Source organism: Phyllostomus discolor, chromosome 2, assembly GCF_004126475.2.
Source record: "Phyllostomus discolor isolate MPI-MPIP mPhyDis1 chromosome 2, mPhyDis1.pri.v3, whole genome shotgun sequence".
NCBI classification, from domain to species: domain Eukaryota; kingdom Metazoa; phylum Chordata; class Mammalia; order Chiroptera; family Phyllostomidae; genus Phyllostomus; species Phyllostomus discolor.
This window is the reverse complement of record NC_040904.2, coordinates 51,931,104-51,949,575: the sequence shown is the minus strand read 5'-3', so window position 1 is coordinate 51,949,575 and position 18,472 is coordinate 51,931,104. Positions and strand designations below refer to the sequence as shown.

At 34.0% G+C, this 18,472-nt stretch overlaps 1 protein-coding gene across 1 annotated transcript in view; it reads right to left on the bottom strand.

The window, feature by feature from the left end:
- The window catches only part of OPA1 (OPA1 mitochondrial dynamin like GTPase), a 93,466-nt gene that overhangs the window by 61,898 nt on the left and 13,096 nt on the right, over positions 1–18,472 (bottom strand). Inside the window, exons 4-8 of the mRNA XM_036017853.1 lie at positions 17,098–17,199; positions 16,534–16,593; positions 15,792–15,859; positions 6,088–6,198; positions 2,165–2,218 (exon numbers count right to left, since the gene is read on the bottom strand). Coding sequence (XP_035873746.1) covers positions 2,165–2,218; positions 6,088–6,198; positions 15,792–15,859; positions 16,534–16,593; positions 17,098–17,199 — 395 coding nt within the window. The remainder of the gene's footprint in view (positions 1–2,164; positions 2,219–6,087; positions 6,199–15,791; positions 15,860–16,533; positions 16,594–17,097; positions 17,200–18,472) is intronic.

Genomic DNA, 18,472 nt, shown 5'->3' with positions numbered 1-18,472 from the left:
AGGCATGAACAATGACGACTTCACTGTACTAGTCAGTGGGGGTGGTAGACGCTGTTGAATGAGCACATGTACTGTGTGGTCAAACTTGGATGTTCCTCCCCTGAAACTATTCAGATGATTTGGAAGGTCCCAGCTGTGGGCAACCGGTGATTGGCAGTTTCATCACCACAGCATGCCTGTTCATACATCACATCTTGTGCAGAGTTTTATTTGCGAAACATCAAATCACCCAGGTGACTCAGCAACCCTGCAACCCAGATTTGGTGCTTTGTGACTTCTGGCTTTTCCCAAAAGTAAAATCTCCTTTGAAAGGGAAGAAATTTCAGACTGTCAATGAGATTCCAGAAACTACAATGGGGCAGCTGATGGTGACTGGGAGAACTGAGTGAGGTCCCAAGGTGCCTACTTTGGAGGAAACGGAGGCATCATTGTCCTATGTACAATGTTTCTTGTATCTTCTTCAGTAAATGTCTCTTTTTTCATAGTACATGGCTGGATACTTTCCAGACAGACCTTGCATATAACAAAATTGTTGCAGTATTTAAGAATTAGATCTTTGCTGTCTAGTATGGTAGCCACTAGTCACATGCAGCTATTAAGCACATAAAATGTGGCCAGTTCAAGTTGTGATGTGCTGTTAAGTATAAAATACATATCAAATTTCTACGATTCAGTAAGTATATAATTAAATAAGCCACCTAATATTTTTTATTCTAATTACATGTTTAAATGATACTATTTGGGATTTACTGTGTTAAATAAAATATGTTATTAAAATCAATTCTCCGCATTTCTATTCACATAGGAATGTGAAAATTTTAAATTACACGTGTGGCTTACATCGTATTTCCACTGAATATCACTGATACAGATAACCCCAGGTTTAATTATACCATAAATTCTCCATACAGTGTTTGTGCCAATGTTCAGTGGCTATCAATTATCACTGCACACAAGTCCAAGGGTTAATATCAATGAATGTTCTAAGGGTGGTAGGTAGGATTTCCTCTGGCTCAATTCTTTGTAAATATGGAATCAATAACAGATCTATGAAATTTCTGGGGATAAAATCATTCTTTGGTACAGGCGCCATTCTGTAGCTATTTTACAGAGATGTGCTACTGTGCTGTCCTCTAAAGCTCTAGACCAGTACTCTCAAATGGCAGAATGTATCAGAATCACTGGAGGGCTTTTAAAAACAAAGATCACTGGATTCCATTCTCAGAGTTTCTGATTCATTGTGTCTTCAATGGGGCCTATAATCTGCATTTCTAACAAGTGCTACTTGTTAGATGCTACTGCTCCAGAGACCACACTGTGACCAATGACTCTTAGCCTCTGGCTACAGATTGAAACTGCTTGGCTAGGAAGGCTTAAAAATACATACACGGTTATGCCCAGAACACAGGCAATTCTAACATGTGAGAATCAATTCATAGGTATTAAGGAAACCTGCAACTCAAAGTATACTAATTAATTTCAGCTAGATTACCCAATGCTGAATTTTTCCCCTACAAAGAGAGACCCCCAAGTAAAAATATCTTAAATATTGCAAATTATTGTTATCTATGTAGAATAACTAATGATGAAGTGGGTGACGAGGCAATTTTGTACTGGAATGTTACCTATTTGGTACGTTGCACAGAACAACACATCTTGAAAATAATAATAATAATAACTTTATAATCAATTATGAGAATAGCTTTTCAAAGTAGTGCCGGAAATACCCTTAGAAAACTGATCTGATTGGTTTTGGGCTTTAGAGAAGCTAAGGAAAAAGTTCCTGAGAGCTCACTAGAACAGTGGTAAACTCAATTGTGACTTGATTTAATTAGTAGCTGTTACCTAAATTAATTAGCCTATAAATATAAAAATGCAAGCATAGGTTTACATAAGGACAAGCCACTTTCTTTCATTTTTCCATAGTTTTTCTTAAAAATTAGAATCACAAGATTCACTTAAAAGTAGGTTTTCACACATAAATGAGTCAACCACATTTATGTCCTTCTTTGTTCCTTATTTCTCACTTAGCTTTTGCATTTTTTGCATCCACTGAGAATAACGCTCTATCATTAAACCATTCCAAATTTCATTTTTTTTAAAAAATAGATCTCCACATCAACTTATAAAAACGTCCCTGGTTCTTTTCACTCATCAGAATTACCTGGGTATGCAGAAGTTCTTCTTGAAGTTGGTCGATTTTCTCTTTGTCTGACACCTAAATATTAAAATAAATTAACTTTAAGTAGAATTAGTTTGATATCGAGTGTACAGTAAGTTAAAATTTTGAAAAAGTATTTTTAAGAGTAAAAGCTGACTTTGCATGCATATTTAATCAAAGCAAATTTTAAATCAAATGATATTTAAGTAAAAAACAACTGTATTCATCAATAAAAATAGCTCATCAAAATTTTACATTAAGGAAAAACCTTAGAAAGCAACATTTTCCTGTTGACATTCTAGTCTTTTCTTATAAAGGGCTTGTGCTAGTTCTTCATAGCCTGTTTTGTGCCCAGGCGCAGGCAGTTGGATGCATGGAGAAATAACGCACTGATAACCCTACAGAAGTGTGTTTGGGAAGTGAGATACATGTTATCATTTACAGGTACTGAAGAAGTCCATTGATCATAGTGTACATTTTAAGGAAATACTATCTATTTCCATTCTGTAAGTAGGGAAGTATTTAATAAATGCAAAGAATTTGCATTTTCAGAGCTCTAAGTGGAGCCAGATGATTGTTTTTAAGTCCAGTTCTACTGCATGGTCTGCTAACACATAGCAAATGCATCAGTTGCAACAAAGTCAAGTAAAGCAACTAAAATTAATTTGTACATACAACAAAAGTAGGGACAAAATCCACAGGTATTGTGGAAACTACTTCAAATTGTTATTAATACTAATGGTTCTAAGATGAAATATCCCAAAATGACAAAGAACTTTACTATATAATAGGCTTTAAAGTAGTCACAATACAGTTGTAAATATAAAACACAATCAATTTTAATCAAAATGATGTCACTTATGACAAATCCACGTAACTGCACTTTGACTCCTTGGTGAGGTGCAGAAGATGTCTTTCTCGGTCTTTCAAAATAATTGTCTACTTTCTGACAATCAAAATTTGTAAACATGAATTTATTTCATAGGACATAAAAACCATGTTAAAATTCATGTAAATCCTTGTCATTCATTGGCTAGTTAAGCAATCAAGACATCATTGTAGTAAATGTATATGAAAAAATTTTAAATAATTTGCTTAAGAAGGCATTAATAATTCTCATCCATGCAATGCAGTTGTTTCGAGATTTTAATTCCTATTTCCAAATACTTTCTCAAAAATTTCCCCAAACACTTCTTTTAAGTAAAAATTACAAAGCTTGCTGGCAATAATAGGTACATATTCTTTTTTTCCTTAAAAGCCTATGCAAAAAAATCTGCAAATATGGTTCAGTAATTAGAAAAAAGATAATATAAAACAAACTTTACTGTTGTTTTCTCATTCCTGTATAGCAAGAAGAGACTTGGGGATAGAAACTTTTTTTATTTTACTGTGTGTTTACATAGATTGGACAGGAATTATTATTAATAGCCTCTTAAAATGTCAGGAACCAAGAAAGTTGGAGAAGAGCCCACAAATCAAAGAACAAATATTGAAGGCCAATGAAGAAAAAATAATTCCACATTTTGATCATATAGCATGCCATCACTCTGAGATCATAAAACAATGAGATCAATGAAACCATAAAATTTCTGTTATGTTGATTAAATTCCCAATTCATTTAAAAAGGTACTTTGATTTACTTTGTTTCATTAAATATTCATCTAACAGTAGCTAAATTAGTATGAAATGTATAAATAGCATTAGCACAAACTGTTTTAGTTTGAATGCGAATATTTAATGATTTCATGCAATATATCCTAAATTATAATAGAAAGCTCACCATTATTCTACACAGTAGGGCAATAATTAGGAAACTCATACAATTATACAAAAAAAAATCACTAGACTGTTTACTATAAGCCAAGGGCTTAGAAGGTTAACTGAGTAATTTGGCAAAATAAGAAGGGTATACAAAAATTAAAATGATATAAGGTTATTAGACTATTACAAGCACAATCTTATGCTAACGGTACTTAGTATCATGACTGTTAAGATTTCTATAAATTCTTATTTTAGGAATTCCTATTTTAGTATTCAGATCTATCATTTGCCCTTCTGGCATGATTGTTAAGAATAAGTCATGCACAGTTTTACCTTCTATCCGCTTAGCTTAATGGAGCATCAAAATGAATGTTACATTACAAGTGACAATGGAGTCAAGAACTACACCTAATATTTTCTAGGAAACAAGGTAAAAACCTTTAGGTTTACAAAATAAGTATTAAAGATTAATGAGAAGGTACTTTTACATATTTTCCTAAGAGACTAGCACATGCTATTTTTAATCTGTGACTTGTTTAAGGTCTTAACTAACAATCTGGGTATATTTTATTTTGATGTACTTTGCTGATAAAATTCAACCATTTATGACAAGAATAAGTTCTTGTCCTATTGTTTAATATATTCAGTTTGCATTACTAAATTAACTTTAAACTCACTCTGACAGAAATGGGTGTCAATGGTTTTGAAACCGGGATTTTTCTACAATTCCAGGGCTGTGAAACTTATGGAGAAAGAGCAGAACCCTCTACAGAAAACCAAACTAAAGCTGGAACACAGAAACCTTTGCTAGCTCTTCACAATCAAGCCTGATTTTAAGATTTTAAGTATCTCTTCCTACTAAGCAAGCCATTCTGGTCATTCTGAAATACCAAAATCCATATACAACAGGTTCATACAAGTTTCTATGCATGTGTGCATATTCACAGGAGGCAAAAGCAGCAATGGCAGTTTAATCTACTGTCACTGCATGAGCTCTTTCCTTGGTAATGCACATGCTTTAACGAAGTAAGGAAATAATTTATTTTCTATATCTACCTATGTTATTCATTCACTGAAAGTTAAGCAATATACAGCTGTTGATCCCACAACCATGGAACTGAGAAAAGCCAGGAAGTAACACTGAAAACATGAAGGAAACTGGGGTACGTGCTCTCAAGTATTAGCCACCACCAAGTGAGGTAGGGTGAGCCAGCGGAAGTGCTGCGCTAAATCATCATCTGTAATGTTGGCTGATTCCAATATCAGAACCTACAGGAAGCTAACTATATGTTTGGCTGAATAATTTTTCCTGAGGTAGATTTGTACATAACTTTAAAACTTTTCTGTCACAGTAACTGATCATTAGCTGACTTCATCAGAGTGTAACTTTAACATCATTACATTCATTTCATTCTGACTCGGACGTCCCTTTAGAACAACTGACCTTGGGGATCTATGCTGTGGGGTCATCTAACAGACAAAAGCACATTTTTAAGGACTTCTTGATTGTACCTAAAACCAAATATTTGTATAGATTATGCTGACTTTTATTAGAACCTGTTCTTTAGTGATCAGAGTTAGATCAGATTTCTAATGTTTTTTCAGTGATCCAAGGTAAAATTTGTGGTGACTTTATTGATGAATGTGAACAAACTTAATGCAATGAGTTTATCAGTCTGCATAAGAATATTCCCAAAAGTTAAATCAAAATAGTATTCTTCTATAAAAAAATTGTTCTCTGCTGATCCATTTCAGTTACAACAAATACATTTCATTCTTTAAATTTAACATGGTCACCATAGTAATCCTTTTCATTTTAGAAATAAAAACTTAGAAAACAAGTAAACAGACAAGGTGCTATGAACTTAGGATGACTAAATAACTGGACCAAGTAAATCGCAATTCACAATCCTCCCCTAAATACTGTGAGGGTCCCAGAGCCATGGATCCTCACAGTTAATCTAATTCTTGGAGAATATACATTTTGGGTATGTGTACCCACTCCAGGCAAGTTACCTATTTGTATTATGTATCTTTCATATTTTTACTTTGTCAAAAATAACCTCTCCTAACTGGAGTCTCTCAATGGATTAAGGCGATATGATCTTGGTAGAAATGGTTGATTAATGTGAACACATCAGTAGCCCCCTTAAACCATCCATCACCTTGCGCTTCTGTTGGGCATAGCTCGTGCTATATTGGCCAGCAGCTCTGCGTGCTTCTTCTTCGTGTTCTTGAATTTGCTGTTGTAAGAGAATGAGCTCACCAAGCAGACCCTGCCATGAGTTTACAATGAGGAGAAGAGGAAAATTGGGGAGGAGAACAATGTTAAACCAAAGAGCACAAGAAAGGAACAGATGTAAGTTAGGGAGGAATGGACAGCATACAACAAAAAATGGAAATATTTATGTACTTTTAGAGCCTCTATATAACTGGACTCTGTAACCACATTTCCATTTTTCCCCCTCAGTAAAATTAGATGTCTCAGAAATAAAAAACAGCATAGTTTAAAAAGTGAAAAGGAAAATGTAATAAGTGACTGTTTGCTGAATAAAATGAAGCAGATATATATTATCAACCTACAATAAAACCTAGACTAACTGGAATCTTTAGGAAGTTGGTGCTGTAATTAAGTAAATTTCCTAGTAACAGGAAACAAATTATGTCAACCCTTATTTCTGAAGGGCCAATATAAGCTAGTGTATGATCTAGACTTGATACATAGAGGGGGGAAAAAGACACAGTTCTTGAACAGTGTTGACCTTACAGGCCTAAATCTTTTCATTCTCAACTATAATTCTCATAGGACTGAATGGAGAATACATAGTGGTTTACTTACTTACTGAATTATTATTTTTCAGTAAATCTTTTTTCTTGATATCTGATGTCTTCAATTAAAAGGTATAGTCTTTCAAAACTATTAATTTGAGTTTCTGAGCATCAAGTTATTCAAGGTTTTACATTAATCCATATATTCTATATGCCTATACACACAAGCTTACTTGACTAAAATTTAGAGCTTTTCTTTTTGCAAATTAAAAAATGTTTTAAGCACTTTTGACTTTAGACAGTACCAAATAAGTTTGACTAAATTTTCATTTTATGAGCTGTTTTGACATTAAATAAAAATAGCCTCTGACAACACAGAATATATTAATTACTAAAGCAAAAGCACCATAACACTACATAATTAACAATTATTATAAAAATAAAAAATAAAAAATATACCAATTTGGACCTATGTACAAAATAATCACCATTTCAATGTTTAAAACTTATTCCATTGAATAATCATGAAATGTTAATCTGGTGCAGTTTTTATCACAATGTACTCGCATGTGTCATAATACTGAAATACATGTCATTTTCTGTACGGCATTTTTATTTACTGTGCTTTTAGACAAGTGATGGTGAGAAATGTGGGAGAAAAAACAACTAAGAATTGACAATGTCACAAGCCTAATGTTTTCTCAATTAGAAACCCTAAAAAAGATCAAGTTCCAATGAATGAGGTAGCTAACCTGCACAAGAGTGGTGTTCTGTAAGAACAATGGGCTAGATATTCACCAGATTATAAAAGTAAAAAGTTAAACTGATATTAACTAAAATAACTCAATAATTTAAATTAGGAGTTTCAGATAGCTTCAGAGCTTTTTATAACAACTGCTAAAAACATTTTATTTCACATAATATAATTAGAAAGTCTCTTAAGATAAAATACATTCAAATTTTAATTAGTAGTTCTACCCAGGGGCTTTCTTTATAACTAGGTTTACTTCATATAACCCAAAGACTTAGAAAAATAAAAAAGTTTTTCAGAAAAGAAGTAAATACAAACAAAAAAAGCATTTTAAACTAAGGGAAAGTATTAGCTTATAATTTGGGGGATTTTAATTTTGTTTGATTCTTAGTTTTCACACATGAAACTACAATCATTGCCCATAATAATGACACCGGCTGCCTTACTATAAATCAAAGGATGAAACTAGTTGATATTTCTGCATGACAAGAGAACATCAGAGTGGCAAGTAACATAACTGAAATTTCAACATCTGTTTTCAAAGTGAACGTAAAATATATTTATAAAAATCTTATTTATAAAGATGTATCTTTTAAGTAGATACTTTTATGGTCATTGAAAAGTTTATCAAAGAAAGAATGCCAACTCACTACCCTCATCATTCCCATGATTTTTTGTGTCATGTTTTTCACTTTTTGTATCATTGACGTTCATCAAACAGAAAGGCCCAACTTATTTTTATTCATTAAATTATTTATCATAGTTACTTCTAATCATCCAAGTTTCTTAACTGTGCTGGACTATCAGCACATGGTTCTTTTTTATTTATAGCTTAAAAACCCCTCCCTAATTTATTGCTTATATATACATATACAAATTGTATGGTAAATACTCTCATGTCTATTACATTACAAGAAAACACCCCCTTTCTAGTGATACTTCACTTTCCTTCCAAGTCTGATACTGAAGGAAGCACTGTTATGTGAATAGAGCTGAAATTTACTGTTACCTCCTGAAAGAAGTAGGAAGAAAATAAAAACCAGACACAGAAAAATAGAAAAAGCTATTTACACTATGCTACATGACTAAAGGATGTTACCCTTATCCAATTTCAGGCAGCAAATCTCGCCCTGAATACCAGGCAGTAGGCTGTGCATCTTCTCAGTTAAGGCCATGTGGAATAAGGAAGGGGAGAAATATGTGTATCCACTATGCAAGACACACTCCTCAAATGGACAAAACACATTTTTTTCCAATAAATACTTTCCCAAACTCAGACATTTTTCTCTTAAGAAATGGCACATATTTTTTAAGATATATATACATATATATCAAATACAATTGTTATAAATAGCAATTAAGTTACTGTAAATAACTAGACAATATACTCTCTAACCCTCTAGCTACTGTCACCTTGACACTGCAACTCTCAGTCTCATATTTCACGTACAGAGTCCTCAGTATGTGTAATTAAAAAAATTACAACATTGGCCCCAATTGGTGTGGCTAAGTTGGTTGGGCATCACCCATTAAATTCCCAGTCAGGGCACATGCCTGGGCTGTGGGTTCGGTCCCCAGCTGGGGTGTGTACAAGAGGCAACCAACTGATGTTTCTTTCCCTTTCTACCTCCCTTCCCCTCTCTCTAAAAATAAATTTAAAAATTATAATGTAATCAAGAAAATCAGTGATAACTCCAGAAACCAAAGTATCAACTGAAAATGCTGCAAAAACCAAAACTTTATTTGATGAAAAAAAATTTAAATAATCTGGAAATTTTAAGTCATACATATGTGAATACATTTAAAATACTAGTTTTCACACATTTTAAAAATTTATAGCAGGCCTGGCTGGCGTAGCTCAGTGGATTGAGCGCGGACTGGGAACCAAAGTGTCCCAGGTTCGATTCCCAGCCAGGGTACATGCCTGGGTTGCAGGCCATAACCCCCAGCAACCGCACATTGATGTTTCTCTGTTTCTCTCTCCCTCTCTCTCTCTCTCTCTCTCTCTCTCTCTCTCCTCTCTCTCTCTCTCCCTCCCTCCCTCCCGCTCAAAAAAAATAAATAAATAAAATCTTAAAAAAAAAAAAAAAAAAAATTTATAGCAAAGCAGAACGCTTATCCTATTTGTTTTTATACCTAGCACCTAGTGTAATACCTGACACATTGCATGTATTAGGGCCAGCACCTGGAGCAGGGCTTGACACGTCTTTTGTTTGAGCAACTCGAACCACAACCTACTTTTACTGAATGCTGCACACAAAGTTTCCAGTGTAAAACCAAACTGGTTTCCTAAAAAAATGCCTATTCTGTACGTAAGCTACACTTCAACCCTACAATCCATTTTCCCATTTTTTGCAATCCTGAAAGCACACTCCATTGAGATTAAGAAAAGAGGGGGAAATAAATACATTAACTCATGCACTGAAAGTGTAAGGCAACAGTGATGACATTAATCATCATCATCATCATCACCCTAACAGCCAAAACTTACTTAGTTTTATTATGTGCCCAATCTTGTGCTACAGGGCTTCCCAGAATCCTCACAACAATCCTTTTAACAAAGAGCGAACAGTAACTCAGAGAAGCTAGGGGACTTGTCCAAGGCCACACAGCTCAGAACGCAGGAAAGGCAGGATCTGAACACAGGCAGTGTGACTACAAAATCTGCACATGACACCATCCGGTTACCACTTTGGTCTCACCATTTTTCAAGTACCTTTGACCCTCCAGATTCAATCTACATTTTAAAGAAGAAAGTGGTAATTGTAGTGGTACTACAATACTTTGGAAGGCATATTTAAATTACCCTTTAGAGGAGTAGGCAAATAATGGTGGGCTGGCTAAGTTGCCCACAGAGGTCTTAGGGCCTACAAACTTAAATATTTACTCTGTGGCCCTTTAAGAGAAAGTTTGCCAAACCCTGTTATATTACTTTTATAAGTAACTTGGGGTCAGAAAAGAACTTTATGAAAGTGAAGATATCTTTCCTCTTACATTTACAAAATATTTCTAGTCATCAAACTACTTTTCAGCTTGAATAACTCTGTTATTTAACAACCTAAAAAGAACTATTTTACTATTTTTTAAATCTCCCAGTAATATATAACTGCTCATGATATTTATAGGGAACTGAAAATGTTTATTATTGGTTATCAGAAGGAAATGTGTCTTTCAACTTGTATTATTTAACTTGCTCCAATTCAGAAATACTATATCCAATTTTACTATTTGGAAAATTTCTACAATAATTTTTTAATCTTTTTTTTAAAGATTTTATTTATTTTTAGAGTGAGGGTAAGGGAGAGAAACATCAGTGTGTGGTTGCCTCTCAAGTGGCCCCTACTGGGGACCTGGCCAGAAACCCAGGCACGTGTCCTGACTGGGAATCAAAAAAACCAGCAATGCTTTGGTTCGCAGGTCCGCACTCAATCCACTGAGCTACTCTAGCCAGGGCTACAATAATTTTCAGAGATAAACAAATCAGTCTATTAGCAAAAGTATTAAGAATATGACAATTCCTACAAAATCCCCCTTGTTGTAAACTTCCTGCACTGTGTATGTACACAGTATATATTTAATGTTTTTTAAATGACATAAAAATGCAGTGTGCTTACTACTAAGGAATAAAACAAGGTTGCCTGATTTGCCACTCCACTTGTCCTCATGAGATCGTCCCTGCTTTTCTTCCTCCGATCCCTTTGCTTCCCACCGACTTATCCACTAAACAAGTGATTTGGCTTCCTGGCTAGGAATCCAACCAAGCATAAATTGCTAGCTGTTGGATGCCCAGGCAACTCAAGTTTCCTAAGTTGGTAGTTACCTGATGTAGTGCTGGTTGTGAGAACTGCATTTTGCCAGTTACCACATTTGTTACATAAGGAATCCCAGAAATGTAAATACTATTTAAGCAACACTGCTTTGTTACAAATTTAGTTGTATATGCACTACCTTCATAATTCTTGTCCTTCTCAATAGCTGCCAAATGTTGAAGGTGAAGAGAAATTCACAGGTAATCAGACCAAAGACACATTGCATAAAATCTTTAGACCCACTCTTGCTGGCATTGATCAAATTTATTACTTTAAATTAGTCTCTTCTACTGAGTTAAATTAACCAAATGATTTTGCTAAGGGCTCAGCACTATCCTAGGTGCTCTGAGAACAGCGATTCTGTGGTAAAAACATTCTATCAACAGCAAGAATGCAAATCAAAATAGTGTTACATTTCACAAGTGTTTTAAAACGTTAAGAGCATAATTAATTCAACTAAAATGATTATAGAAGCCTTAATGAACGTGACAAACGAGCTGGCTTTCAGGATGAGTGGAAATTGGGCAGAGGAAAAGGAAAGAGCTATATCAGCTAGAAGGTACAATATAAGCCACACAAATAAGAAATAAAGTAACGTGGAAAGAAAGAGCAGTAACATATTACTGTTTAATGATGACATTTAAAGCAGTAATATCCCTTTTCATGATTTAGACTTTTAAAAGGCCCTCCAAATATTTTCTGTAATTGTGCTTGTAACCTTCAGAATGACCGCATCCTTATTTCTGGGATATGGTTATTACTAATCAGAAACACAGAACAAAAGCACAGATAATAAAACATCTCATTTAACAAATTAATTTTCACTAGAATGTAGCAATCTTACTGAATCTAAAGGAGATACACAAAGTAGTCTTGTCACCTATAATGTATTATGACTACTATACAGAAATCTATTGATAAGTTAATTCACTAAAATAGGCTCACCATTCCATTTTCTAACTTGTTTTCAGGTAGTTCTAAAAGTCTCCAAGTCTCAAAAATATTATTCAGTTCACACCATGGGCTCTTGCTAATATTTTAAAGAGGATACAAGTTTTAAATTTTTTGATTAACAAAAAGCATTTATTAAAAAGTGGTTTCAGTGTTTTTCCATTTTTTATTTATGAAAGATACATATCAGAACTTTTCAGCAACATATGAGTAACTATTGTCCATAAAATGAATGGGTATAAATCCAAGCAAAAATCAAAGAATTTGAGTCTAGTCAGCCCATACATTGTTATGTGCAAAGGTATGCTTTCTGTAGACTTCTTGAAGACCTCCATTACAACCTTCCAGAACACCTAAGGGTCCAGCGACCCCAGACTGGAGACCACAGGTCATCACTCCATCATGCTGTTCACTCTGACTCAAGTCAAATTATCTGACATCTGTGTCCCCTTAACTCCCCACCACTCCCACGTCAGTTGACTCTGAAAGGTCCTAACTGTTCTCTACTTGCCAGTACTTCTCCAGATGTGTTTTCCTATTAGAAAACACAGATCTTTTTTTTTAGTTCCACTGGTAGAAATATTTTTAAAAATTTGGTTCGCATTTACTTTTACATTTCTAATAGAAGTCTAGCCAGAAACTTAGGCACAAACCAGACAATTGTTAAGCTAAGGCATGACTGCTTCGACCCTGAACACCATTTTAAATCTGGAGCTTTCGGACACCAGACCGAACCAATCGAAAAGGTGTCAGCTAAACTCTGGATGCTAACCTACCACCTCTGATCATTACCCAAATTTTCAAACTTGATATTTTAGAGTACTCCCAAAAAGGCTAGGCTAAGCTAAGGTCTCTCCTTCATTACCCTAAACCATCAATTGTAGAAAGGTCTCTTAAAATCAGTTTTTCTACATCTTGTCTGAACGGTTCATTATTCTCAAGTATCACAGGTAAGAGTCAAGTCTTGAAACCATCAGGCTGCTTATTAATAAAATTAGATCCACTAGTAGAGGCTGAAAATGCTTTTCTGTATAGTAATTTTTTATACCAAGCATTTGCTACAATTTGATTTAGCCTGTAAAGAAAGCAGCTTAATTCCAACTCTAGATTTACTATAGTTAAAAATAATATGTCAGTTTTTAATGGGCAAGATAATCACTATAAACTAAGAGAAAATTAAAAGAAAATAGTCTAAAAGGGCATTTATCTTCAAACAAGCAAAGGAGTAAATTGCAAAATAAAGCAATAAATTTGCTTTCTATAGTATAAAATCAAATCTGTAAATATTGGTTTGGCTAAAAAGTTTGTTCAGCTTTTCCATACAATGGCTGTAGAAGTGCTTAGTTGTCTTTAACCTCATTTGAAACAATTTGTGTAGATTGGATTGTGACAGCTGTTATATCAGAGCATATTTTTTAAAAAACTTATCAAAATTGGTGAATTTTGTACAGCTACTTAATACTGAAGATGGAAGAAAACAAGCAACATTTCCAGAATATTATACTTTATTATTTCAAGAAAAAGATGCAACTTAAAGGCAAAAAAAGATCTGTGCAGTGTATGATAAAGTCCTGTATTGATCAAAAATGTCAAAAGTGGTTTGTGAAGTTTCTTGGTACTATTGACATTTTGGCCAAACAATCCTTTGCTGTGGGGCTGTCTCATGCATTGGAAGCTGTTTAGCAGCACCCCTGGCTTCTACCCACTAGAAGTCAATAGTGGGAGAGAGCCGATATACTCAAAAATATCCAGATCAATAGAGATATTGGTACAAATGTAAAATGTATCTTTTCATTTTCAAAATAAGTGTTCAAAATAAACACTATTTATTTTATGGAAAAAAACTAAACAGACTTTTGGCCAGCCCAGTATATTTAAGTTCCCTAAGATCCCTTCTCTTGCTTCTTCTATCATGTAGAGCTCCTGATCTTCTGTTGATCATTCATTTATCACCTTAGTAAGGACTTCAGAGGAATCATCTGAGTTAGGCCCTAAATAGATTTCTCATTCACCAATACAATCCTAGGCCATATCAGAGAAAAGCAAAGATGCAGACCTCCACTAACCAATCTAGGCAACAAGATCTTCTCACTCGAAAACACACTACCATATCTGTAACAGAGGTTCCCCTTCTGCTCAATTAGATTGGCTCCTCTCTGTACAGTAAGGGTACCTGCCTTAAGGGCCAAGGACTTGACTCAAATAAGCTGTATATAATCAGCTAATTTCCATTCAATTTTTTTCTTCCCCAGCAGCATGAATCAAGGGTATCCTTTGATTACAATGCAGCCAATGGAAAAAGGTATCAAAAAAGATCAAGTTAAAAAGCAAATGCACATAAACATATGCACACACACACACACACACACACAATTTCAAAATGTATTTTTTCCGAAAAATCAAGTTAAAAGGAAAGAGAAAAAATCTTCTGAAATATCATGAAAACTTTGAATAGAAAGTTAAAAGTTAAGGACAGGCAGAGAGATAGGAACCTACACAAAGAAATTATTTTCTTCCTGCTTCTTAAAAAAACCATAAATAATTTCTTCTCAATTATTTTACTAAAACCATAATAACCTTTAGTAAAAAAGCTACACAGTCCATATTAATTCAAAATGTTCATAGAGCCCTAGTTGGTGTGGTTCAGTGGACTAAGTGGCCAGTCTGTGAACCAAAGGGTTGCCAGTTCAATTCCTAGTCAGGGGCACATGCCTGGGTTGCAGCCAGGTCTCCAGATGGAGGTATGTGAGAAGCAACCACACATTGATGTTTCTCTCCCTCTCTTCCCCTCCCTCTAAAAACAAATACACCTTTAAAAATGTTTATAGAGTAGTTTTCCCAGATATCTATCTATCTATCTATCTATCTATCTATCTTATTTTTAATATTCAAGGTATCAGTTATCTTACAAATTCCAAAACATAAAAGACTAAGAAAATATAAGGTTAAAATATAAATATAGAGCAATGTATAAGCTATTCTACATAAGCAATTCTCTTAAAACTTTCATATGGATTTTGTTATTGCATGTCTTAAAAATGACAAACCCTAAATAACTACATACATAATTTTGTTTGACTATCATGTAACAAAATTAATTTATTCTCTAATAACCCGTTTCCTACTCCTTTATATTTCCCATAAGTGTGTGCCATAAAACACCTGTCCCTAGAAGATACTTCATGAAAAGAGTTCCCATGTTAATCAACCTGGAAAACCCTGCCATAATGGCTTCTCCTGGAGCATATGAGTACATTACGATCTGAGAAACTAAGGAGAAGAAAAGAAGCCTGCTTGTTGTACTTTTACCAGCTTCTCCCATACATATTAACCACAAAACCCTTTGTTACAGACAAACCCTTGAAATTAATATTTACAGAATGTATCTGAGAGAAACAGGCTTCTCCAATTATACTTCTAAAACTGCTATATATACCTTGCACTCTGTACTAAGGTTAGTAACAATACTCTACTTAGGTGTTTTGTATTTGCTCCTCAGATATTACCATTTTCAAATCTTCCTGGTAGGTTAAAAACCTGTTGAAATCTTATAAGACTACCTACATGAAGAATTCTTGTTTATACTTGCCTTTCTATAATGCTTGTCACTTTCAGATCCATGATCTGTTGCTCTAAATGCAGTTTCTCCAGATGAACCTTCAAAGATAAACATGCAGTCCTTTAAATTTTCCAGTGGTGTTAATAATCTAAATTCCAAATTACGTTTAGTCAATTAAAAGGTGAATGGATTTTCAGAGTGAGTATCACTGCTTTTGAAAGCAGTCTCATTTTAAGGAACACACTGGTAACCTATACAAATGTTTTTAATATAGCACATGTTTAACACGTTTTTTAAACTATCAGTGAAAATTACAAGAAAAAATACGACAATCTTTTGATAAGAAGTATTTTATATGAACGTACTTACAGTTCGGTTTATACCACTGCCATTATGTAAAGAATACACAGAGTAAAAAATAAATTTAAAATGTCACCTATGACAGGACAGATGAGACAAACTAAAATTACTTTTCATTTCAATTATCAAAACTAATCAGACTAATTTCAAGAAATATTCTGGTAAAGCAAATTCTTTTTAATAGCTTTAATCTTAAAATACAGATACATATTTAGAAATTTTAGTTTTACTACAAAATAATTATTTTATTATTTGGCCCTAAAAGGAGAATGAATTTGCCCAATATAGTTCTGGGGTTTTGAAGTTCAGCATAAGCAGCATTATAAATTTGGTTTGCAATTTTCTTTGCAAGTAGTTTATTAGAAGCATTTAAAAGGCATGGTAAGGTCAGCAAAAATGTCTGTTTACACACCTAACAAGAGAAGCAGGTCAGAAGCTCCTATGACTTCACTAACCAATTTGTGACCTGTGAAAAATCAGCAAAGGGGGGGAAATAGGAAATGTAAAACTTTAACAGGAATTAGCATACAAAGATGTCTGAGATCTCAGATGTATATCAAGATAGGGCAATAATTGGGCAAATACACCAAGATTAACCTTAGTAAATTCTACTCCTGTGGTCCATCATAATTAAATGTTTTAAAATCACCAAATTGGCTCTAACCATATGAAAAGCAAACACATAGGAAGTCTCATCTACTTGTCAAGAAAGTGATATTTTTTCCTCTCACTGACTAAAGCCTAGCTTGTTTAAGTTGTTTGCAAACTTTTCATTGGGTTTAAACAAAAATTAAAATCACTGCACAATAAAACTTTTTGTTTATATAGATATATATATTTTTTCAAAAACTATGTTACATTTGTACTAAATGTTTTCATTTAAAAGATGGGGAATAAACAAATGAATACATTTAATTATTGTTCTTCTGTGGACATTTTAAATGAGATCAAACATAGGTCCTTCCTTACCTGTGGTGAAAAAAGTCCTTCAATAAGCTGAGACTTTCAACAATCTTGTCAAAGTCAGGAGCCAACTTTGAAAGGTCCTCTGAATTAGGAAGGGATTTTCTAATTTTCTCTGAAGACCAAAAAAAAAAAAATAAGCCAACTGATTTATAATTTCAAAGCAATAATTTGACCACTAAAACCTTAATAAAATATAAATATCATATACATTTAAATTAAAATCTTTTCCCATCTTCTCCCTATTATTCTATGAATACTAGACATATCTGAAACAATGTGTTATTCTGATGATATTCTACAAGCCATGAAATTTTAAAAAGGCTCACCAAACATATGGTTTAGATGAAGACTTTTGATTTATAAGTTAAATGCCTTGAGAGAGAAGCACTGTATTAATGTTAACACTGGACTGGAATCAGAAGTATTTTTGGGAGGAAGTCACAGCAAAGAGGCAAAGAATCAAAGAAGAAGAAAAAAAGAAAAACATCTCTATAGTATTGGCCTACTCCCAACGTGATCACATCCCAGTTCAAGTTTAAGAACAGAATTTCAAAAGAACTCTCTCCCTTTTTCATAGTCCCCGATACCAATTGGAAATAATTAAGAGCCCAGACAAGCTTTTATTTTACTTTAGCTAGCTTTGTTTATAAAATGGTCAACGCATTTATTTTTGCTTAAAAACATTCAACAATTTTGTCTAAGTCTAGTACAACTTTAACAGAGTCTTCTGCATTAGGAAGAACTTTTCTCATTTTCTCTGAGAAGACCCAAATGTATAAATATTCTCAAAATAATAATATATGCCAGCAGGTTATTCTGAGTGCTCTAAATGCATTAACAATTGTCAGAGCAACTCTGCAAAATGGCTTCCATCAACCCTGCCGACCATGAAAGGACCAGGGCTCAAAGGGTCTGCAGCTGACCAAGCACACAGGGAAGGAGTGGGGGAGACAGGGGTCAAGGCCAGGACTCTAGGTTCAGAACGCAGGCTCTCAGCCACTACACCAGGGTACTGGAATATTAGAAAAATAATTTGAAAGAGTACTTTTCCTGCAAATACCTTTGTCAACACTGCAGACTTTTACCTTTAAGAAAGTGCTCTGAATAAGTGTATGTAGACATTAATTCCAAACTCAAATACACGTAAGCTAAAAGACATTAGATAGTTTAAAAAGACTGAGGAAAAAATTTCATCCAAAAAAATTTTTTTAAAGAACACCATGCTTACCAACAATCACAACTACCAAAATACTTCGTCTCACCTATTAGAAAATGGGGACAGTGGCTGACAATAGGGAGAAATTACTCTGGACAAGAGCAGACTTTTAAAGAACGTTGTTTCCAAAAATACAGGTAACCAAGGTACCCATTCAGAAAAAGCTAGT